Here is a 22830-nt window from a genome sequence, read left to right on the forward strand (position 1 = left end):
GAACATGCCAGCACCTAGAATCCCTGTACTTTTTGGGATTCCAAACATACACAAGTATCACTGACCCACCCATGAGACCCCTAGCAGATGCCAGGAATAGTATTACATACTCCTGTGCTAAATTTGTAGGCTACATACTTAAGAAATATGTAGTGAAAGAGGGGAAAAATGTAAAGATTCATGGAGGTTTTTTTTTTATCTAACATCAATAAACTGGAATTCAACAAAGACTTGAACTTTCTGACAGTCGATGTGAAGAACTTGTATTCATTAATCCCCCACCAAGAGGGTATAGAATGGGTCAGTTACATGTTACGCAAGGGAGGGGCACCAGCAGAGGAAATCACACTTGTTGAAGTCATCTTAGACATTATTCTATCATACAGTTTCATCATGTTCAGTAACAAGTTCTACCTCCAGAAAATAGGGATAGCAGTACACTCACCTTGTGGGGCCAGTATAGCAAATCTAGTGATGGCCGACTGCAAGGAGGAGTATGTAAAGAAATCGGGGCAAACCCCACATCAGATCCACTATTACACCTGTTATTTGGATGATATTTTTATGTTAATAGAAGGAGACCATACCCAAGCAGAAGAACTGGTTTCATACTTTAACAGTACCACATACTTTTTATCTTTCACATCTATTTTTAGGAAAGATAACATCGCATATCTGGATGTTAACCATGGCAAAGACTACACTAATAGTTGCTATTCAGCAAGTATATACAGGAAAGAAACATACTCAAACACCTTTTTACACTACAGTAGCTGCCATCCCCTTCACCAAAAAAGATCGGTGGTGAAGGGCAGTTAGTGAGGGCAGCAAGGATGGTCACAAAAGATGAAGACTTTTCCATTGAATGTTTTCTCGAAGGAGTTACCCAAACTACTTGCTGAATCAAATAATGACAGAAGTGCAGTCAAAAAGATCAAGAGGTTTGTATAAACAAATATTGGATAGGAAAACCATTTGAGAAAACTTAACATTAGATTTGCACACAAAAACAGGCACTAATAATCTTGGACAGGGTAGTTTGATTACACCCTTTAGATCAGATGCATATGAGGTCATGAGGATCATCACTAAGAACTAGAACATTTTACGGAATGACCCAGCTTACCAGGTCAAGAATTGAGGGTCCAACTAGATTAGTTTTCAAATGGGGCCCCAACCTAAAAAATATCTTGGAAGCTAACCATGGTACATACCAGTATGCAGTTAGGTATGGTATTTCCAGATGTAACATGTGCCATTATTGCCCACACATATCTACAGGGTCAACCTTTATCATTAGAGATAGAGTATCAAATAAAACACAGATTTAACTGTCAGACTAAAGCTGTGATCTGTGTAGCTCTATGCCAACAATGTCCAGCATTCTAAATACGGAAGATGGACAGGAGGTTCAGGGAAAGAGTTTGCGAACACCTGTACCATAAAAAGAAAGGGAGTCAAGAGAATGCCCTAAGTAGACACAAGCTGGAATAGACAGACCACACATTTAAATTTAAGGCAGTAGTGTGAAATCTGACAGAAGAGGGGGCCCAGAATATTTACATTTAGAAAGGTTAGAGTTACTGTGGCAACTCAGGACTACGGCTTGTGCTTACCCTGGGTTAAATGAGGTATACTCTATTTCTTGTATTTTAAAGCTAAGAAACCTCCAGAGATGACTAACATGATGAATTGTAGGACAAACTAGCTATGTCAAATGTATAACAGTTGTCTCAGTGCAAGCTAATACGTACAAACTCTTAGCAGTCAATTTAGTAACACATAATTCAAATGGTGGATGCCATGCCATGATGTATAGACAGGAATGTTGTTTGTACTTCCATGTGTCCATATATAATTGTTACCCCAATATTTATATATATATATATTTTTATTCTAACGTTTAACTGTAGGATGCCATGCCGTGCCATGCTGCATAAGACAGAAAAGTGTTCTGAACATTTTTATGCATTATTATTTTTATGCATTAGTACATTTTACTACTTCTTTATACTTCACCATTCTGTTATATGCATTTTAAGCACATTTATATTTTAAAATATTTTCAAATATTTTTAACAACATTTTTAAAAGGTTCTCAAATATTTAAATATTTTTAATTGTATGTTTACATATTAGGAGTTTGATTTATTATGTTAAAATACTGGACAAGAGAGTGTGTATACTTACTTGCCTTTTAATAAGTCCAGAGGGTATTTTGAAAGAAACTCTTAAAGGAAGTAATTACTTATTGAGTGGACCCTCATAGTATCATCAGTGTCTTGGGAATAGCCCTCACTCATTAGCTAACAACATGCTTGCACCATGGACTATATTTAAATGCACTGGTTTTAGTGAATGCCTTTATCTGAAGAAGTCTCACCACCAGGTGGAACGAAAAGCACTTTGTATTCACAGTTGTTTTATCATCTACTTAAATATATATTCTGTATTTTTTATTATTTTTGCTTGTGCTATATTAAAGAAAAGGAACTACAGTACTTTGAGTGGACTTACCTTCTTCAGCAAGTGTCTTGGATTGTTGTTTGGTCTCCTACTTTTCCTGGTTTTGTGTTTGTTCTCATTTTTTGTATTACCTTCTGTTTAGTCTTTTCCCACATATCCTTAGCTGCCACAGCAGAGTCATTTCTAATCCATACTCCTCTAAGTACTTCATTTTATCATGTCCTCTTAGGTATGGATATTGTTGGACCAATTTGTGTGTGGGTGCATAATTTGCCACTACTGCCTTTGTTTTAGCTTGATTAATTTTGTATCCTGAGAAGATTTGAAACTGTCTTAAAATGTTTCACAACACTGTTCTATCCCTTTCTGGTTTTGTCATGTATAAAATAATGTTGTCTACAAACAGAGCCAGCTTTTCCTGACTACCATAGCAATTGTATCTTTGAATTTCTGATTCCCTTATTTTCTTTGCCAATTTTTTATATAATGCAAATAACAAAGGGGAAACCAGACATCCCTGCCTGGTTCCTCTGTACAAGCAAAATGTATCAGAGAGGACCCCACCCACTTTAATATTTGCCTCCAGGCCTTCATATACATTTCTAATCAACCTTATAATTGTATCAGGGAAAGCAAATCCTCCCATTGTCCTGTTCATGAAGTCCCATTCTCCTCTGTCAAATGCTTTCTGTGCCTTAAGACCCACCAGTAAAAGTGATATTTTCTTACATTTTGCTTCCTTCTGGATCATCGGTGTTCTGTTAATATTGTCAAATGCTTGCTTCCTCTCCACAAAACCATACTGATCCATATCTATCAATTTTGGTATCACTTTTGCCATTCTTTTAGCCATTATAGACATAAACACTTTCTAATCATGATTTAGTATTGAAATGGGCCTGTATGAAGCTGGATCTGATGGATCTTTATCCTCTTTAGGTATTACCATTACCGCCTCCTCCTTCCGGGATGTTGGTACTTCTCCTCCTCTTAAAATACTGTTAAATATCTGGAAGGTTTTGTTTATCAGTTTTTCCCTCCTAACTTTCAAACTTCCACAGGAATATCATCTATTCCTGGAGATAGATTTGTTAGACATAGCCATTTTTATCTCATTTCTTCCTAACCTAACGGTTAGTAATTTGGCCTCATCTATCTCTAACCTTGGCATATTTAATTCTTCCATAAATATTCCCATTTGTACCTTTTCTTGATTTCCATATTAATCTGCTCTATACAAACTTTCATAAAAATTTCTGAAATATTTCTAGAGGACATCTTGTTATTTTTCTTGTTATATGCTCCCTAAGCTTGGTGACAGCCCTTTCCACTTTCTGTTGCCTGAGTTGTAGTGCTAAAAGTTTTTGAGCTCTAGAATTATTATCAAAAAACAGTTGCTTAACAGCAATCTTTCTAAACTCCTGCATATTATTGATGTAATCCCCTATTTTCTGTTTAGCATTCTGCAGTTGCTCCTTTTCTTCTTCTGAGATATTCCCCCTATTTTGCAATGCTTTAACATTTGTCAATCTCTCTAAATAATTTTTGTTACTTCTTAACCATATCCCCCTTTCTTTTATTTCCACCCTAGTTTTAAACTCTACTTTCCTTGCTGAAAGCTGATTAGTTCTCCCAGAATTTTCTTAAGCTCCATTATAGCGGCTTTAAGTGGGATATAAATGCGTGCCAGTGTAATCCTTCTCCCTAGCCAGTATTCCCTTAGTACTATGTATCTTCCATTATTATTTTTTTTCTTCTTCTGTCATTATTGGAGCTCCTCTTGCAATTAATATAAGTAACTTATTTTCCTTTGCCCCAGATATTCCACTGAATAACCATGCTGAAAACATTTCTTTATCAAATTCACATGTTCAGTTCTTGTCTGCTGTAGCGTAACTGTTTGCACTCTACATTTTTAATACAGTGCACTCCTCTTTTTATATTTATCTGTTTGACCACTCAGACTGAAAGAAATTACAGAAAGCATCATTTTCTTATATAGTTATTACCACTTTTTATGTATAACTGTTTTTTTTGTTAAATATCTAGTTTCAACTTTTATGTTGCATGCATATACTGTTCGGCAGGTTGGTCTTTTACACAGTTGTTTCTTGTTGTATCCATTTGCTCCTATGCCACATCTTACTTGACTTTTGTTTTTTTTTGTTTTTTTGAAAGCCCTCAAACAGAACAAGCAAACACCCTGAAAACCCCACTAAAACCTATTAACTTAATAATACAGAAAACTATGTACATCTTCAAATATTGAAATTTTTTGCTTCCTTATAAGAACAAAACTTCTAAGTTGATAGCCACACAGACAGGCTAGAGTTAACAAAAAAGAAAGGTTAGTCATGCTAAGATGCATGGTACAGTCTGTACTATTAGTAAGTGTTTGATTTTGTCTATCTTTATAGCTCTCCCATCTGAGAAAACACTTGGAAGTTTTCAGTAAACACTTTCTCCAAGCCATTTCTCTTTATCAAATTGTCTTCTATTGACATGCAAACCAGACACAATGCTCTAACGGTACATTGTTTACCAGAAAAAAGCCTTATAATATTCAGTATTATTTTTCATTTACATGCTTTGTAATAAACTTGTTACTGGATAACACCTAGGGTTTTAACCCAGTCATTGCCCTATGCAAGCATGGAAAAAAGCATACACATTTTTCTTTTGTCATACTGTCTTAACCAGACCCTTCCTCTCTCCCCCATCTCTTCCTCATTTTTTGCAGTGCCTGTGTTTCTTAAAACTGAACAAAGAAAAAGAGAAAAAGGGAGAAAAAGAAAAAAAACAAAAGCAGCTGATAGTATCCCCATTACATTTAAAAAAAAAAAACCTGAGACAACTTTACTTGTCTAATTGGTTTTGTGTTTTCTTTAAAGCTCTCACAGCTGGGAAAACCCCTGATTGTTTTCAGAAAACATTATATCCTAGCCAGTTTCTCTCTCCTTTTTTTTTCCTCAGCCAGTCACCCTCCACCAGACTGTCCCCAGTTTCTCTTTATCAGACTGTCTCCATGGAGACATGAATACCAGCTACAGAAGTGCTATTTGTATACATACATGCATTTGCTAGAAAAACAGCCTCATAATATTCAATATTCTTTTTCATTTACTTGTTCTCTTTTAAAACTAATCAAATTAAGGTCCTTAATCTGTCATTTCTCCAAGCAAGAATGAAAAGACTCATTAATTTTAACTTTGTCATGCCTTTTTAACCAGACTCTTTTTTGTTATCATTGCATTGCCTATATTTCTCAAAACTGTACAAGAAGAGAGAAGAGGGGAGAAAAAGAAAAACAAAACCTATTTACAATCCCCATTGCACTTAAAAATACCATGCAAAGAAAACCATACATCACAAATACAGTACTCTTAAGAAAAGAAAGTGTAATGACATGAAGTAGGGCATATACTCTAGAGTCCCCCTACAAATCCAATAAATTTTGAAAAAGTCCAATATTTCCAGGTGTTTTTATTCTGTCATATTTCACAAATATAATTATTGCATTGCAATCCCACATTAAGTTACTGGTTTTATTAATGTTCTTCTTCATTGCCCAAATCCTGTCTCTGCTTCATTTCCAACGTACTCTTGATTCTAGTAAAACAAACAAAAACTGTGCTCGGGTTGTAACAACCAGTATTTTATTACAAAAATATAAAATGTTTAAGTGCTTTCATTCAAAGAAATGTTGAACTTCATCAGAAACATAGAAATTACATAAGTAAAGCCATTATATAACCTTTCATCAAATGTGGCATCAAAAAGGCTCCTCAGTTTCTTAAAGTGATACACATAAATTTCAATATGGCAATTGAAAGCTGCCAACCAAACTAGCAATTAAAAATAGTCACAGTAGTAGGTAATAGTACTACTTGACTCACAGTTGTAGGTAATAGTACTATTTAACCCAAAAATACATAACAAAAATTAAAATGAAAGTAATGAGTATAGAATATGCATGATAATAAACAAAAAAAGCATAAACTGGTATCAATGATTTGATCTCCTTAAAACCTGTTTTAAAGATCACAATGCATTAGCTTATTTGATTTTTTTTTTCTTGTAATTTATGCATTTTTTTCTTTTTTAGAATTTATTATCATGGATATTTTATACTCATTACTTTTGTTTTAATTTTTTGTTGTTATGTATTTTTGGGTTAAGTAGTACTATTCTACTGAGGAACTTTCAGCGAATGGTATTTAATGCAATGATTTTACATTATAACAACCTTATATAAAGGGTCACTATTAGGTGAAGTGGCACCCTAGGAGAAGGGCTTCATGCCTACATTTTCTTCCCCATGCATATCTCCAGTGCTTCTCTTTCCTTCCTCCTGTCCTAGCCTCCTAATACCAGCCAGGTTACTTTTTTCCTTGTTATTTCACATTTTGTCTTACTCTTCATCTTTTTCCTGCATCATGTCAGCACATCTTAAATGGCTATGATTGCAGCTTAATAATTGTGGAAGAAATAACTGGATTATGTCATGGGGATGTGTGTGGGGGGTAACCAGGCTCCCAGAAGCCATGGGATATTTGTATGCTCTGAGGTTCATTTTAGTTTTTTTTTTGTTTTTTTTTAATCTTTTCACTTGATGCTCTGAACAAAAATCATAACTAAAGAAGGAAAGAAATTCAGTCTTACTCTTCAACTTTATTTTTTCTTGCATCCTTTCAACACAAGCCAAAACTGCACTGTTATAACTGTGAAGGAAATAATTACTTTAAGCCACAGGTCTGGGGTTCACTAGCCCATAAGAAGCTATGGTATGGTGTGGCATATGTCTGCAGTTGCATTTTAGAGCATTTTCCAACCCTTTGATCCAATGATGGCCTATGCAAAAATCATGAGGAGGAAAAGAAACTCTGTATTTTCTTTTCTTCTTTCAAGGAAGAAATGAGTTGTGTCCAAGGCTTAATATTAAAAAATAACAAAATAGTAGTTTACAATAAACTGAGAAGACAGATTTTGCAAGGGCATACAAGTGCTATCTATGAATAGTGCCCGTCGCCCTTCCCCTTCAAAAAAAGAGTCACCTTCTGGTATTAGACTGATGAAATTGAAGGCACAATGGCTACCATCATATATTCAAGTGTCTGTTGTCATACATGTATAAATCATGCCTACCTACCTTTAAAAGGCAGCCACCTTCTATGCACCCCTCTGATTTCAGGCTGGGACAAAACTGAGAGCACTAGAATGCAATAACATATTTCAGCCTGTGGTTTTCAGGCACATATAAAAAGCATGCTTTCTTACCCACAGCCCCCAAGATAGCCACATATATGTCTGATGCTTGAGAGGAAAGTGAAAAAGTAATGATCACTGTAATGTATCCCAGCTTGATGTTCCTAAACTTTACAGTGTTCCTATGCAAGCTATATAACCTTATATGTACACTTCTGAGTAGGAACAGTTTTAGAATCAGTAGGGTTCAGAATCGCTGTCAAAACCTCAGTTATACAGCCTGGGTATGGAGACCACTTGGCAGCTAGAAGCTCTAAGTATTTGAACATCCTGCAATGAACTTTATGCCTTATTTTAAGGCTCTAGATGTTCTCCAATGCATTTTATAGGTTCATTTTTTTTGTTGTTAAACTTATGACTAGGGAGACAATTGATAAGCTTGACCACATCACCCAGCACAATAGTAAACTTATCAATGTCCCCATTAAGCAGACTATCCCCATATATCCTCAATGAAAATTTGCAATCACACATCAAATCAAGCAAACTTTTTTTTAAAGCTGCTAAGGAAGTACTCTATAGGGCAGCCTATCTTATGCCTTATTTTTGAAAGACAATCACTTCTTAATTGACTTTTTTTTTTGTTACTCATATTGTGTATGATCACAGGTAAAAAAAAACGTTTTACACACACTGCCCCTGACAAGCCAAGCCTGTCACAAGATGCACAAACATGCATGCATATGCTGCACACTCACCTTCAGGAACATTTTAGAAATCCCATTTTGTCTTTGGCATGTCTTTGGGGAACTGGAGGAAACCAAAGTGCAAGGTCAAACCTACACAGGGACAAGTAAGACATGCAGACTCCACATGGAAAAAGCAACAGCCAAGAACTTAACCAAAGCAAAAGGCTGTGAATTGGCAGTGCTACTCACTGCATCTCTGTGCCAGTGGGCAGTTGCTTTCACATGCATGCTGCTCCTTTCAAACAGTCAAAGATGGTCATTTATTTTGTGCAAGGCTGACATCTGTGATAGAAAGTGAAAAAAAAAGTTGTGGCCTGTTTTTTAACTTTTAAATACATTGCAACCCCCACACACATAATAATAAGCCATTGCAGTATGAGTTTCAGACTGATTTTAGCAAGTACAGTGCATTGTGTGTCACTACTTCTGCCATGCCAGATAGCCGAACAGCAGCAGAAGAGTTAGTCACGTGTATTCACAGATGGCCTCTGTACATATCAATTACAAGTAAAAAAGGTGACAGGGAAGTCAAAAAAGTGCCTCTGACCAAGTCGCACCCTAGACATCTGTATAGGTCATTTATGCCTAAGGCTGTTCATGCCCATGGTACCACAAGGTAGCCTGGTCCCACAGAGAACCAGTGCCACACAGTACTGACTGGAATTTAACTGCTATGTTTTTACACAAGAAGCCCCAGTAGCACATTAAGGTAGCCACCCCATAAAGAAGCACTCAGTCACCCACATTCACATAGACACATACAAACACCCACAAAGTCACATGCACCCACATACAAAAGTAGGTACATCTGGCCAAAACTCTGAACATCTATTTGGCATAAAATCTGCAGAGGAAATAATTGTACTACCTCCTAATTCCAGAAAATGTGTGGGTTACCTTACTACTCAAAAGCACAAGTTTAAAGAAACTGAAAATGAGAAAATAATGCAAAATATATTTTATTGTGAGATGACAGCGTGCAGGAAAAAAGCCTTCAGTAAAACAGTCATGCAGAGGGTTAAGCCTATGCACTGTCAAGCTGTTTCCTGTAATCCATAGTTTAATTCCCTCCACTTTCATGTCCTACTTTGTGAATCTGAGCTAGTCACTCAGTGCTCCCAGGTCGAGTCTGAAAATTTCCATCTGGATCAGTGCTCTGTCCTGCTGAACAAAAATCTGAGTAAAATAAATATGTCTAAGATTCCTTACTTTACATGTAAAATATTGACAAATTCTCATGCTCCAACCTTATCAAATTCTAAATGAAATAAATAAATCTGACATTCCTTGACTTACATGTAAAATATTGACATGTTCTTGTGTGTGACATTGTATTGGGATTAAGCTCATTCAAAACAAGATGAAATTGAAATTATATTTTTTCTCCTAAAATTAATTCACCATCTGAGGCATGGCATGAAGCCTATCCATGCAAAAGAAAAGGTATCAAGAAATCAGAAACACCCACTTTACTTCTGTTTTCATGTTGAAAGAAGGACCTGTGTCCTGACATGAGATGCACGCAATCAAGTCTTCCTCAATGTCCTCATGTTTGATATTTCAAAGAAAGGGCAGCAGTAGATCAAACTAGTTAACAAAAACAAACAAAAAAAAAAAGCTTGGGCGACAACAGCAAAGTCACAAGTGAATAACAAAACTGAAGGGTGGCTTTACACCTGTAGTTTGCATCTTTGAGGAATAAATCGCATAAGTAGAATCACATTACAAACAGAAAACATTAGATGTCCCTTTTCACAATATACTGTTTGTTTGTCTTTCAGCTTTTCCCGGTATAGGGTCGCCACAGCGGAACTCCGGTCCGCTAATGATTGGCAGTTGGTGTTTATGGTGCCAAGTTGCCAGCCCGATGCCCAGCCTTCAACAAAGGCACACCCATTCAACGCATGTCTTTCGAAACGCCCACTCTACCATGGGGAGGACATGCAGATTCCACACAGAAGGCACTCCCAACCCAAGCCGAGAATTGAACGGGGAACCTCTTGCTGTGAGGCAACAACGCTACCGCTGGGTTTACTGAAGTCTTGGCAAAGAAGAGAGTACTTAAGAGAATAAACAATGCGTTACTAAAGCAATTACATTATTGCACAGTCATTGTAAATGTAAAGAAGAGAGGCTGGAAAAGTGTGTGTGTGTGTGTGTGTTGGAGGAGGTGTTTGTATGTTTATTTGAATAATGTGGTGTGGGAATGCACACCAACACTCTCCAGACATAACTACAGATGCAAAAGTAGAAATAAAAACTTAGAGCAAAATCAGTCAAAATGTTTCAGTCAATATTCCTTGCAAATAATGTATTTGCAGTTAGCAGGATTACCTGTAAATGCAGCAGATAATAAAATCATATCAAATCAAAGCACATAACATAGCCATCTTGTTCACTGTACAGGTCTTCGTTTTGAAATTTAAACACTTTCTGAGTACATACTTCGTCAAATAATGCAACACAGCTTCTGCAATGGCCACCTCTAGATACTAAAAACTTTCTGCATGCTTATGTAAAAGGACAGGAATCTTTTTTTAGAATTAGCAGTGTAGTGCCCCCAATAAACTAGACATCAGAAGGAGGAGGGAAGCAATGACATTTCAATAATGTAGGGCTTTTGAGATGCTGGTTTAAAATTTCCACCTTCTACTGCCAAAATATGTATGCTGTGATGTTTGCCTTCATTTTGTTTATCAGTCCCTTAGGTCTAAAGTGAGTCACACCGACATGAAAGAACAACAAAAAATAAATCAACAGAGACACACACACACATACACACACACACACACACACAACAGCACACCAGTAGCAAAAAAAAAAAAAAAACAATCCTGAATTTGGTAAAATGCCACATCAGTCATATTTGACTGATTTCAATACAGACTTTTACTAGTAGTGCTTGTCATGCACAGGTAAGAAATACTGTTTGCTGTTTTAATTAAAAATGTTTCCTAAAAAAAGTACATCATAAATTGCAAACTTCAAATGTCCATTTTCACAATATACCAACAGCAGAACATCTTTCTAAGAAGAGGGGTTTTGTGAATCATAACTTTTCAGATCCAAAACTGATGACTGTACTTTTATGCATGACTATTATTTTGATTTGTTGATTTAATCAAATTTAATTTAATATAAAATGTGGTTATATCCTTCTCCATAATTAGTTAAATTGCTAGTACTTGTAGAGAATGTTATTCCATGCAAAGAGAAAATATTTTCATTTTCAGTTATACATTTGTTGGCTAGACGTTGTATCTGTCAGATTCCACTAATACTAATTGTCTAAATAGAGCTTGGGAAAAAAGTGCATCCACGTGTATGAGGGAACCATGCAAGTAACAAGTGTGTTATGCTACTCACAGTTAAACTAAATGGCGGTACTTACGTGTACAGTGGATATAAAAAGTGTACACACTCCTGTTAAAATGCCAGGTTTTTGTGATATCAAAAAAGACTGCAGTAAATCATTTCAAAACTTTTCCCACCCTTAATGTGACCTGTAGCCTGTACACTTCAATTGAAAAACAAATCTGTTAGGGGAAAAATATAAAAAAACGTACAGTACGTTGGTGCATAAGTGTGCACACCCTTAAACTAATTCTTTGTTGAAGCACCTTTTGATTTAATTGCAGCATTCAGTCCTCTTGGGTAGGAGTCTATCAGCATGGCACATCTTGTCTTGGCAAAATTTGCCCCACTCTTCCTGCAAAAGCACTCCAAATCTGTAAGATTGCGAGGGCATCTCTTATGCACAGCCCTCTTCAGGTCAGCCCACAGATTTTCTATTGGATTTAGGTCTGGGCTCTGGCTGGGCCATTCCAAAGCTTTAATTTTCTTCTGCTGAAGCCATTCTTTTGTTAATTTGGATGTATGCTTGGGTCATTGTTGTGTTGAAAGGTGAAATTCCTCTTCATCTTCAGCTTTCTAGCAGACACCTGAAGGTTTTGGGACAAAAGTGACTGGTATTTGGAACTGTTCATAATTCCTCCACCTTGACTAAAGCCCCAGTTCCAGCTGAAGAAAGCAGCCCCAAAGCGTGACACTGCCACAACCATACTTCACCTTGGGGATGGCGTTCTTTTGGTGATGAGAAGTGTTGTTTTTGTGCCAAGCATACCTTTTGGAATTGTGGCCAAAAAGTTCAACCTTGTTCTCATCAGACCATAACACATTTTCCCACATGCTTTTGGGAGACTTGATGTGTTGTTTTGCAAATTTTAGCCGGGCCTGGATGTTTTCTGTATAAGAAAAGGCTTCTGTCTTGCAGCCCTACCCCATAGTCCAGACATATGGAGAATACGGGAAATTGTTGTCACATGTAGTACACAACCAGTACTTGCCAGAAATACCTGCAGCTCCTTCATTGTTGCTGTATGTCTCTTGGTAGCCGCCCTGACCAGTTTTCGTCTCGTCTTTTCATCAATTTTGGAGGGACGTCCAGTTCTTTGCAACGTCACTGTTCTTCCATATTTTCTCCACTTTTTGATGATTGTCTTCACTGTATTCCATGGTATATCCAGTGCTGTGGAAATTTTTTGTACCCTTCTCCTGACTGATAGCTTTCAACAATTACATCCCTTTGATGCTTTGTAAGCTCTCTGCAAACCATGGCTTTTGCTGTAGCAGGCAACTGAGTAAATGGCAGGAAAATCCTACTAGGACAGCTGAACTTTATTTGGGGTTAATCAGAGTCCCTTTAATTGAAGATTGAATGTTGTAATTAAATCAAAAAGTGCTTCAACAAAGTATTAGTTTAAGGGTATGCACACTTATGCAACCATCTTATTGTACGTTTTTTTATTTTTTATATTTTTACCCTAACAGATTTGTTTGTTTTTCAATTTGATTGTACATGTTATAGGTCACATTAAAGGTGAGAAAAGTTTTGAAATGATTTATTGTGGTCTCATTTTTTTATATCACAAAAACCTGGCATTTTAACAGGTGTGTACACTTTTTTATATGCACTGTATATTATACACACATCAATAGTATAAAGCTGATCCTAATAAAATGTAACTGTTACTTTCCAGTGGACAAAAGTAGCTCCAGTTAGAGTTTTCTTTGCATTTCAGTACTATACTCTTGGGCAAGCAAATCAGGCTTTCAGTAGCTTTGCATGCACACCAAATGTGTGTAGAAATGTAGGTGCATAGACACAACTCTGTTGACAGTAACGGGTGGCATGCTAATAACACAGTGCCCAAACTGTAAGCATTTGGAATTGAAAGAGGCCACTCTGTATTCCACACAACCTTCTCTTTCAATCAAAAATCTGAAAATTATTTTTTTTTTTCGGGGAAATGCTGTCCCAGTGAGAGGTAGTCTGTAATTACTTGAAATGTATTCTGTTGAGCAGATTGTCATTAGTCGAGAACAAGTATTTAATTTACACCAATAACTGTGAAAAGAAAATGGAACCCAATGAAATACTGCAGTCGGTCAGGTCTGTTTTTGCCTGAAGCGAGCCTAAAAGATTGTAGCTTCACAATGAAGTCCACAACCACTTTATTCTGTGCTGCTGCTAGTTTGCAAAAAAAGAAAAAAATGGAATGAAAGCAGATATTGAAATAAGCCTGCCATTTTCTACATTTGCACAAAGACATTTGTGCCCTTCTTTCCTATGGATATCTGCTTTTCTTGCTTTCATATGGTTCTCCCAAACAGCAAGTAAGCTTCAGGGGCCCCACAGCTGCTTGTTTCGATACTGCTTAATGCTGGCTATGCATAAAATAAGAAATACATATTCTCATACTGATTTTAATACAGCACAGAAAAATACACCATATACATTCCAGTTATTACACCTCTCCTATGTATCATCCAGTGCAAGCTGTATGTCTAAATGCTTCAGACAAGTACGTGATACAGAAACACTGCTGTGTAGTTAACCTTCCTGCATCAGCCTGTAAAGTCAGCCATTAAACTCTGTAAATTACTACTCTGCATCTTCAGATTCACGGGTCATTTCTAAGACTCAAATGTGTTTAGCACCTTAACATTCCCTCTACTGAGAGCAGTTTCTTGCTTTCGGCATCCTTTTTATGAATGTATTATTGTTTTATATAGCCCTTTGTAACTCACACTGACAGGGACATGCATTTGACTTGATATGATCTGTGTTTGAATGTGTGCATAAGAGTCAGCAGGTGGGTGAAGATCCAATGGCCAGTGTCCAGCTCCCTTTCTTAAGGGAGCTACAAAATACTTTGTTTAGCCAGTGATTTTTGTAGTCAGCCAATTAACTTGTAAATAAAAAGTAAGCAAACAGATTTTCAATATTGTTGACTGCCATTACATGTAATTCACTGTACATATTACTATGTTATGGTTGGGTAGGTTACACCTTTCATGCTGTTCACACTTTGGAGTTGAAAGTCGCTGTTTACCCGAAAAAGAGTTTTAACACTGATAGCCCAGAGTCTAGATATTTAAGTATTAGTATTGCGTTTAGCTTAACTTATGGAAACGTCCCGGCAGGTTAGTTAATGTTAATATAGTTATAAATCACTTTACTGTCAGAAATCAGTACCACAAGTACTACTGAATTTCAATCAAAATGAGACTGTGTATATTAATTGTAATAATTCTAGTTGTTCAGTTAACATTGCCAGATACTATTTTTAGCTGCATAGTGCCTTATAGTTTCATAGGTTTATAGGTGTGTACTTGGCTAGTGACCACAAGGGCCTTTTAAGCCTAGCCATACATCCCAAATCTCTGACAAGTTCTGATACCTTTGGGGTTTGGGAGTTAAAGCATTTACAAGCAGGGGACTGGGAGATGAGCCATTTACAGGTTGCCTGTGTCCATTAGAGGTATAGGTGCTAAACCAGGGATGAATTTCCTGTTCCCCACCCAATTGTCCAAGTTACATTTAAATTGGGTTAGGGAAGAACAGTGCTTCAGATGCATAAGGAGCCTGTTCCAGAGATGGGGTAATCTTTGGGACACATACCCGTCTGTCCAGCAGGTCCTATTTATGTCATAACCAAGGTTTTTAAGTCTTTATAGTGGGTAATTCTGGTGCTGTTTGTTCTGCAGATATGCAGGAGATCCATCAGAATGGGGTCTGACAATGCCTTGTATGCCAGACATAGATCTCCCCTCAACAGCCTGTAGGAGACAGAATACAGGGATTGGGTTTGAGATGGTCTGCATGGGGCATGTTACTTACGCCCTGCAGTCTTTTATTGAAGAACATCTGTGGACGTTCCAGTTGTTGGATGTGCTTGGTTATGTACATACCGAAGGAGGCATTGCACTCAATGATAGAGCTGATGAATGCTGAATATAGTGGAACAATGACCTCCTTGGACCTAGATCTCATGCATTTATTTAAAAGTTGCAGAACATAGAATGATTCCTCACTACTGTAGATGTGATGGTCAAAGGCTAGATTACTATCTACGCGTGCCCCCCAGTTCCCGACTACTGGGTTGACTCTTAGGAGTGTGTTGTCAGTATAAGAGTTACCAGAGGTGTATGACTTTTCAAATGATACTAGTATACATTTCTTGGCATTTAGTTTTAGTCCATGGCTCTGACACCGGTTATTTATATCAGCCCTTCCTAGAGAACATTCGTGTCAGTGGTGGAGTCTGTGTCTGCTCCTAATTTGCAGTCATCTGCAGATTTGATCAGAGGCCCTTGACATTGGCCTTGACTTCAGGGAAGTAAATGCTAAATAGGAGTGGTCCCAGGACCAGTCCTTGAGGGACTCTGCTTATGACTGGCCTATTTGTAGAGTTGGACTCCTCAATTCTAACTTCCTTTGTGTCATTTAAGTACTTCTTGTTCATTTGGGGTCTTTGTGTTTAATAGTGTGATTAGAAGTGCCTGCCTTGTTGTGTGTGGCACATAAATACAGAATGTAGTGTACTTGTCTGACAGTTCTTGGTTAGCTGGTTCATTTCTTGGTGTTGTGTGAGGTTTGCATATTCTTTATACACGTCGGGTTTCATTGAGTTATCTGCTTTCCTCTAACTTACTGAAAACATACTAGATGATTTAACATCTTCGCTGTAGGTTACGAGAAAAATTGGCACTGCATAGTTTATTTACTAATGTAGGAGCTGAATTTATTCCATTTCAGTGTAGCCTTTTTTATTTTTGTTAAAATCTGCATGAAGCTGTTTTGTAAAATGAGAATAAATGCATCCCTTTTGCAGCACATTTGCAAGCTCATTATTTGGCTAATATAGTAACTGTATTAGTCAAATAATTTTCCTGTAGTTTTCCTTTAAAATCAGGGGAAAACTTAATCCAGAAGCAAGAGGTCATGCTGTTTATTGACATGAGTTTTCACCTCTACCCAATGAACACAGTAACATGACATAAGTACCAGACTCATGTCCTATTCCATGCAGTCTGTTGCTGTTAGCAACTGATCTTCAGAGATGATTTTCTGTTGCAGGTGTGTGTTTTATTTAAATTTCTATCCGAAAACAAGATAAAACTGTGAGCCAGTGGTAAAAGAAGATGCCGTCTATTACAGAATGCAATTTTTTTTTTGTTTAGTTGTACAGCAGTTGACATGGGGGGTGCACTGTAGCAGTAATTTGAAATAAATAACTGTCACTATCTTCATCACTTTTGGTGATCCTGATAATCTGTTTGGGGGGCAGTCAGTGGATGAAAGGAAAAGATGGGGTGATCATCACTGTGGTTTGATTGGGGCTAGAAATGGGGACACCATAGTGTCTGAATGCTGCAAGTCAGAATAATTTTGCTGTCTATTTTCTCAAGAAACCAGGTAGATCTGTAGACAGTCCTAACAGTACACACTACCCACAGCACCATAAAATTATATTTATTTACTTTAATTTTTATGACAAATGACATGGGTTGGGATGCCCTTCAGCAAAAAGTAGAAATGCATTAATGTAACCGTTATTTCACGACTTTTGGCAGCCTCACACATGAGAATAAATTCCAGAAGTTGCTGTCTGTCTGGAGGCAGACTTTGTATGAAAGCAAAGGGCAGTTACATGATTAAAAAAAAAAAGTTACTGATGTGGATAATTTGAGGGTGTATATGTGTCTAAGAACAAAGGAATTTTACACCTAAATTCGTCTCTGAACAGGTTGCTCCTCCTTGGGATCTGAACTATGTGCAGAAGAAATTGGCTGTCACCTTTTGAACCTGCCCATCAAGCTAATTTGAGGTTCTTGACTTTGAAAAATGTACTCATCATTGCTGTGACATCAGCAGGAAGAGTATCTTAGTTGCAAGCTCTCATGTTGGGTGAATCCTATGTGATTTTCCATAGGGATAGGGTATCTTTAAGAATGAACCCCTCATTCATACTCAAACTGGTTTCAGAGTTTACTTTGAATCAAGCCATCAGTCTCCTAGTTTTCGACCCAAAACCTAAAAACCAGCGAAAATTGATTCTGCATACTTGGAACATGCAAGAGCTCATGTACTGTTCTATTAGAACTAAGCCCTTTAGAAAAGCTGATCAGCTATTTATTTCTTACCAAGGAGTAAACAATTAAACATACAGTTTCCATGTGGTTGACTTCAGCTATTGTTTTTTCGTTAGTTCCATTATGATAAGTCCATTCCAAGCAGTATCAAGGCACATTCCATTAGAGCCTTGTCTTGTTCAATGTCATACTTTAAAGGGGTGGACTCTAGAAGTATTCTAGAGGCAGCTTACATGGTCCTTTGTACATAATTTTCTAGACCCAGATCAAACTTTGCTAGGACCATTCTCTTGAGGCTCCTGAAATCTATAATTGTTAATTCCTTAGGATGGATAAGGTTTGGTATTCAATCCATACAGCCTAAGGGCTGCTGCAGTAGTGGGAATAATGAACATGCTATAATTATGTAAGTTGCACATGCCCATAACAGTTTGAAATCCTTACTGCTGCAGTACCCACCTTCCACACCCCTCTTTTTGCATGTAGTGGTGGTTGGGATATAAAGTAACATTGGGTTTGTTTCACTTTATATGTTTTATTGTTTCTTTTAGTTGGTTATTTCAGGATACTTGGGCTCTTTCATTCTCTGGGCAAGAAAGTCCTGAAGGAAGCTTCACTCCAAGTGCTATTTGCCCTGCTAGGGATTTATCAAATCAACAGTCAGAATGAAGGCTTGGTAGGGGTGGGGGTGGGGAGTTGGAGCTTTTTGAAGCTAGCTGGTTCTTGTTTCCTGGGTGGGAAACAACCTGTATTAGCCTAATGGCTACTGCAACAGTGAGGCATTTGAACAACTACTGTTATGGATAAGTGCAACTTACACAGCTGTACTTTAACTACCCCCCAACACATAAACATATCCATCTTTTTTTTGTCCTTACATTTCCTGTTTCTTATGGGAGTCGAAAGACCCTGTGTATCCCTCTCAGCAGGTGGATCTTTCCTGTCTGGGGAGGGAATATCCTTACCAGCACCGTCTAGTAAGGACCCCATCCTATTGAAGGATGAGAGATGGGAGGGATGATGTCCTATGTATGGCCAGGGAGAGGATATTTTTGTATTGCTAAGAAAGGGCTTGCTAATTGGGACTGAACACATAATGTTACACGTGACCATATGAGATGGTATCTCTATCCCATGCTGTTGAATGTTTGGCAACCTGTCTGTAGTCACAGAATCACTCACCACAAGCAAAATTTGTATCTATCCCTTAAGGAAGGAGGGCAGGTATTGATTTGCATCATCCTCCTTCCCGACCCATTTTCCCTCCAGTACTCAAGCCAGTAATGAAAGCTCTGCTCATCTGGGTCACAGTCAGGGCTTCTGCCCTTTGCACTTTGGAGCCCTGCTCTTGACCTTTTCCAAGGCTGTGCAACACCACAACTCCATGAAGGTACATCTGTGGTTTGTGCAGTCATTTATGTTTACAAGGGTCGGGAAACCATTGAGCAATCAAAAGCTAGCACTATGAATTAATTTAATAAAGGTGTTTAAAAGTTATCACTTGGAATATAGGCATACACACAGACTAATAGAAAAGAAAACCAACCATATTAACAATTGTCATTCATGTATTGGATTATATATTACATGTATTTTCTTTCTTTTTAACAAATAGTCACTACATCACTACATAAATTGTTCAATTCTTGTCTTCCCTTAAACCTCACTCCTTTTCTTGAACATTGTTCTGCACACTTTACCACAAATTCAAATTATTAATATGTATTGTGCACCTTTCCTTTTTCAAAAGATCCCACCTCTAATTTTTTTATCTCCTTTACAATATTCAGTAATTCAATTACAGCTAGTTTAGAGTTTGATTTCCATTTTCTAGTAATTGCTTTTTTTGCAGCTAGTAACATTAAACATAGTAAAACCTTACTATGTGTAGGCAATTAGAGTTGTCTAAAACTCTTTTAAGACTTTCAAATATGTTTTTAGAGGCTGACAGAGCCCCAATCCTGTGTACTCTGTACAGGAGGCTGTGTCTCGTGTTCATAGATTAAAACTAAGCTAACGGCCCTTGTGAGTCATTTTAAGCCTTGCCAGTTACCCCAATGTGAGAATCAAACCCTGCACCTTGTGTTTGTAAGGTAAACACCTTAACCATCATGCCAACCTCCCATGAATAAGGTGACCCCCCCCTTTTGCAGTGACCTTCTGATGCTCCACAGCATTTGATCAGTTTGCCCAAAACTGTTTTTGCCACCTGACATCTGAGGTGTGTACAGTCAACAAAGTGGCTACAATTTCTTGTACAGAACTGTCTGTGTGATTGAACATGACTGACCCTGCTGCCAGTTTAAAAAGTTTAAACAGTTGTTAATCTGGCTTTGTAGGCCTAGTATGAATTTATATGAAGCATGTTGTTGTACTGTATTGTGACCATTTTTTAATCACACCACAAACCTATGAAGATATGTTGCTGAAGTGTATGCATTCAGTAAAGTGGCTGTAGTTGATGAGTATGGTGGCTGCTTGTGGATAAAAGTGACTCATCCCTGCTTTTGTGTGAGTTACAGTTCATCCTGTTGTTGAGCCTGAGCAGTATCACACAATGTATTGCATTTACAGAAATCAGTGTAAAACAGTTATTGCTGTGGCTTGAGTGTAGTGGCTTTTGTGTGTGTGTGCCTGTAGGAAGGTGTTGTAATGTGTCTAAGAGCAACAAGTTTGCTATGATTTCCTTTATATTACATCACAATAGGACATCAACATTATACACACTAAGTGGCTATTTCTTGGCAGTCTGGGATGGATGTGAGTAAAAGAAACCAGTTGCACATTGGCATAGTGAGTAATGCCACCATCTCATCTGCTTTGTTTTTTGGTTGAGTTCTCAACTGTGGTTCCTTTTGAGTCAAGTCTGCATGTACTTGATGTCTGTAGGTTTTATCCAGGTGGCCTGGTTTCCTTCAACAGTCAGTGCTGCCATTGATTTGGTGTTACTGCAGTTTGATGCAAGCAGTGTGAATGGCCATGTATCATGTGATGGACATGGCTTCTGTGGAGCAGTGTTTGTGTGTGCATGTGTGTTTGTGTGTAAAAATGATCAATTCTATCTGTAGGCACACAAATATTCAGGGATACATACAGAAATCTTCTGGGTAGTCTAGTCTATGAGTTAAAAAGACACTCTGATCTTCTGTGAGCTGCCAGCTGTATTAAGGGGATTTTGACCTAGGCTTAATGGAGGGGGGGGATAATCCTCAACTTCTGCAGTGGGCCCCACATAGTCTAAAACCACCCCTGCTTGTATAACTGTGGAAATCTTTGGCAGCAAGACACGTGCACTCTTCAAGCAGCAGTGTGCCAGCTGTAGCCAGTACTGTATACTTTAGATGACATGCACAGATAAGTCTAGGAATGATGTGCACCAGTTAAGCATGTGCACATTGTGTGGAACAGAATCATCCAGGTATACATTCAGGCCCAGAGAGCAAGGCTGTGCAAGTGTGTTTGTATAAACAAAGATCAGGTACCATGTGTTCCATCCGCTAAAGAGAGGGGAAAAAAACATTACTTAGTGGTCCCCGCCAAATTTGCTACAGGAGTATCTACAAACCTGCTCAACAGACATTAATCTTAGATAGCAGGAACATAGGCAGCAGTCAGCATTTGCATGGATGTGTATTTAATATTTGTTTACTTAAATTACTGTAACTGCTACAGGCATAGACTTCCTTATCTTTGTTGACCAAGAAAGCCAGACTGTGATAGATACCCTTTTTCAGTGGAGGCCCTGGATGAAAAGCTCTAATATTCACATACTTGGCAATGTATAGTATTTTTTCATGATACAATGAGGGAGAACAAGCATCAAGTAGAAGTAGATAGTTAAGAAATACAATCAGTTAAATGTTTACAGTAGTACATAGCAGGGAAAGAGTAATAATCACCATATGGGAATTTAGTACAGAATATATAATGTTTTGTCAGAGGTGTTGCAGCTTATATTTTCTTCTAGTCTGAAACATTTATAGGGGTATAGAGGAAGAGCAGAGCCACGTACCTTGCAGATACTGTTTTTGCAGGCATGCACATTGGTAGGATGAGAAAGCCATTAGATTTTTACATTTATTTTCCTGTAAGTACTGGGAGGTTTAAACTGTAATATTTGTGTGCTCTACTTAGAAGTTTGTGGGGTCTAGGTAAAATACTTGATCCACTCTATTTTGATTGATTTACCTTTGTGAAGTAAGGACTTAATTTCATGCATTCATATGTACTAATGTGCAGTTGTTTACTGATTTTAGTGCTTTTATTTTACATTAATTTACTTATTATTTACCAGTTCAGGTACAAAACAAAATGACCATTGTAGACTAACAGGATATAAATTATTGCTTTCAATACTTTTATCACTGTGTTTCCTTCCAACAGCAGAAAGTCCACTTCAGAATATAAAGCTGCTCCAGAAAATGAAAATGTAAGTTTTCCTTTTAATTATTATCATTCTCAAGCTGACACAGCCTACCAGTCTCAGCATTGTTTCACGTATCTATTATGTCTGCAGGCTGTTTGAAGGATTGTTTCATAGGACCTTCCCCCACATACACACACACACACATCCTACCTGGCTGGGGTTGCAGACAGTAATAAAGGACCCTGTGTATTATCTGCATATAGACTCATCCCAGTATTGCCCAGCTGAGTTGTACTTGTACAGTATTCCTTAGTGCCATGGTTGTGTGTGTGTCCTCTGGGTTGTTGTAATCAATGGCATTAAATTCAAATCTGCCATTAGCTAGGACTTATTCATTGACCCGTGTATTGGGTAAATGATAAATTAGCCACATTGCTAATAATAATCAGATTTCATAATATGTTTTGTGAGGCATTGTTCTGCATTTTGTACATTTTAACAGCTTCTCATAACAGGATAAAACAATTAACCAGTTTCCAAGTCTAGGCATGCAAAATGAAAGCTAAGACAAGACTGTTGAATTAGAGTTGGATAATATATTCTAGA

General features: G+C 37.5%; 1 protein-coding gene across 2 annotated transcripts in view; it reads left to right on the forward strand.

Moving 5' to 3' along the window:
* The window catches only part of JAM2 (junctional adhesion molecule 2), an 844759-nt gene that overhangs the window by 712338 nt on the left and 109591 nt on the right, over window positions 1–22830 (forward strand). Inside the window, exon 9 of one of the 2 annotated variants that reach the window (XM_044071361.1) lies at window positions 22245–22287. In XM_044071361.1, coding sequence (XP_043927296.1) covers window positions 22245–22287 — 43 coding nt within the window. Of the gene's footprint in view, window positions 1–22241; window positions 22288–22830 lie in introns of both variants that reach the window. The other variant, XM_044071360.1, reaches the window with a different exon arrangement.

The sequence above is a fragment of the Protopterus annectens genome, chromosome 5.part0, assembly GCF_019279795.1.
Source record: "Protopterus annectens isolate FY-2018-M chromosome 5.part0, PAN1.0, whole genome shotgun sequence".
Classification (NCBI taxonomy): Eukaryota; Metazoa; Chordata; order Ceratodontiformes; family Protopteridae; genus Protopterus; species Protopterus annectens.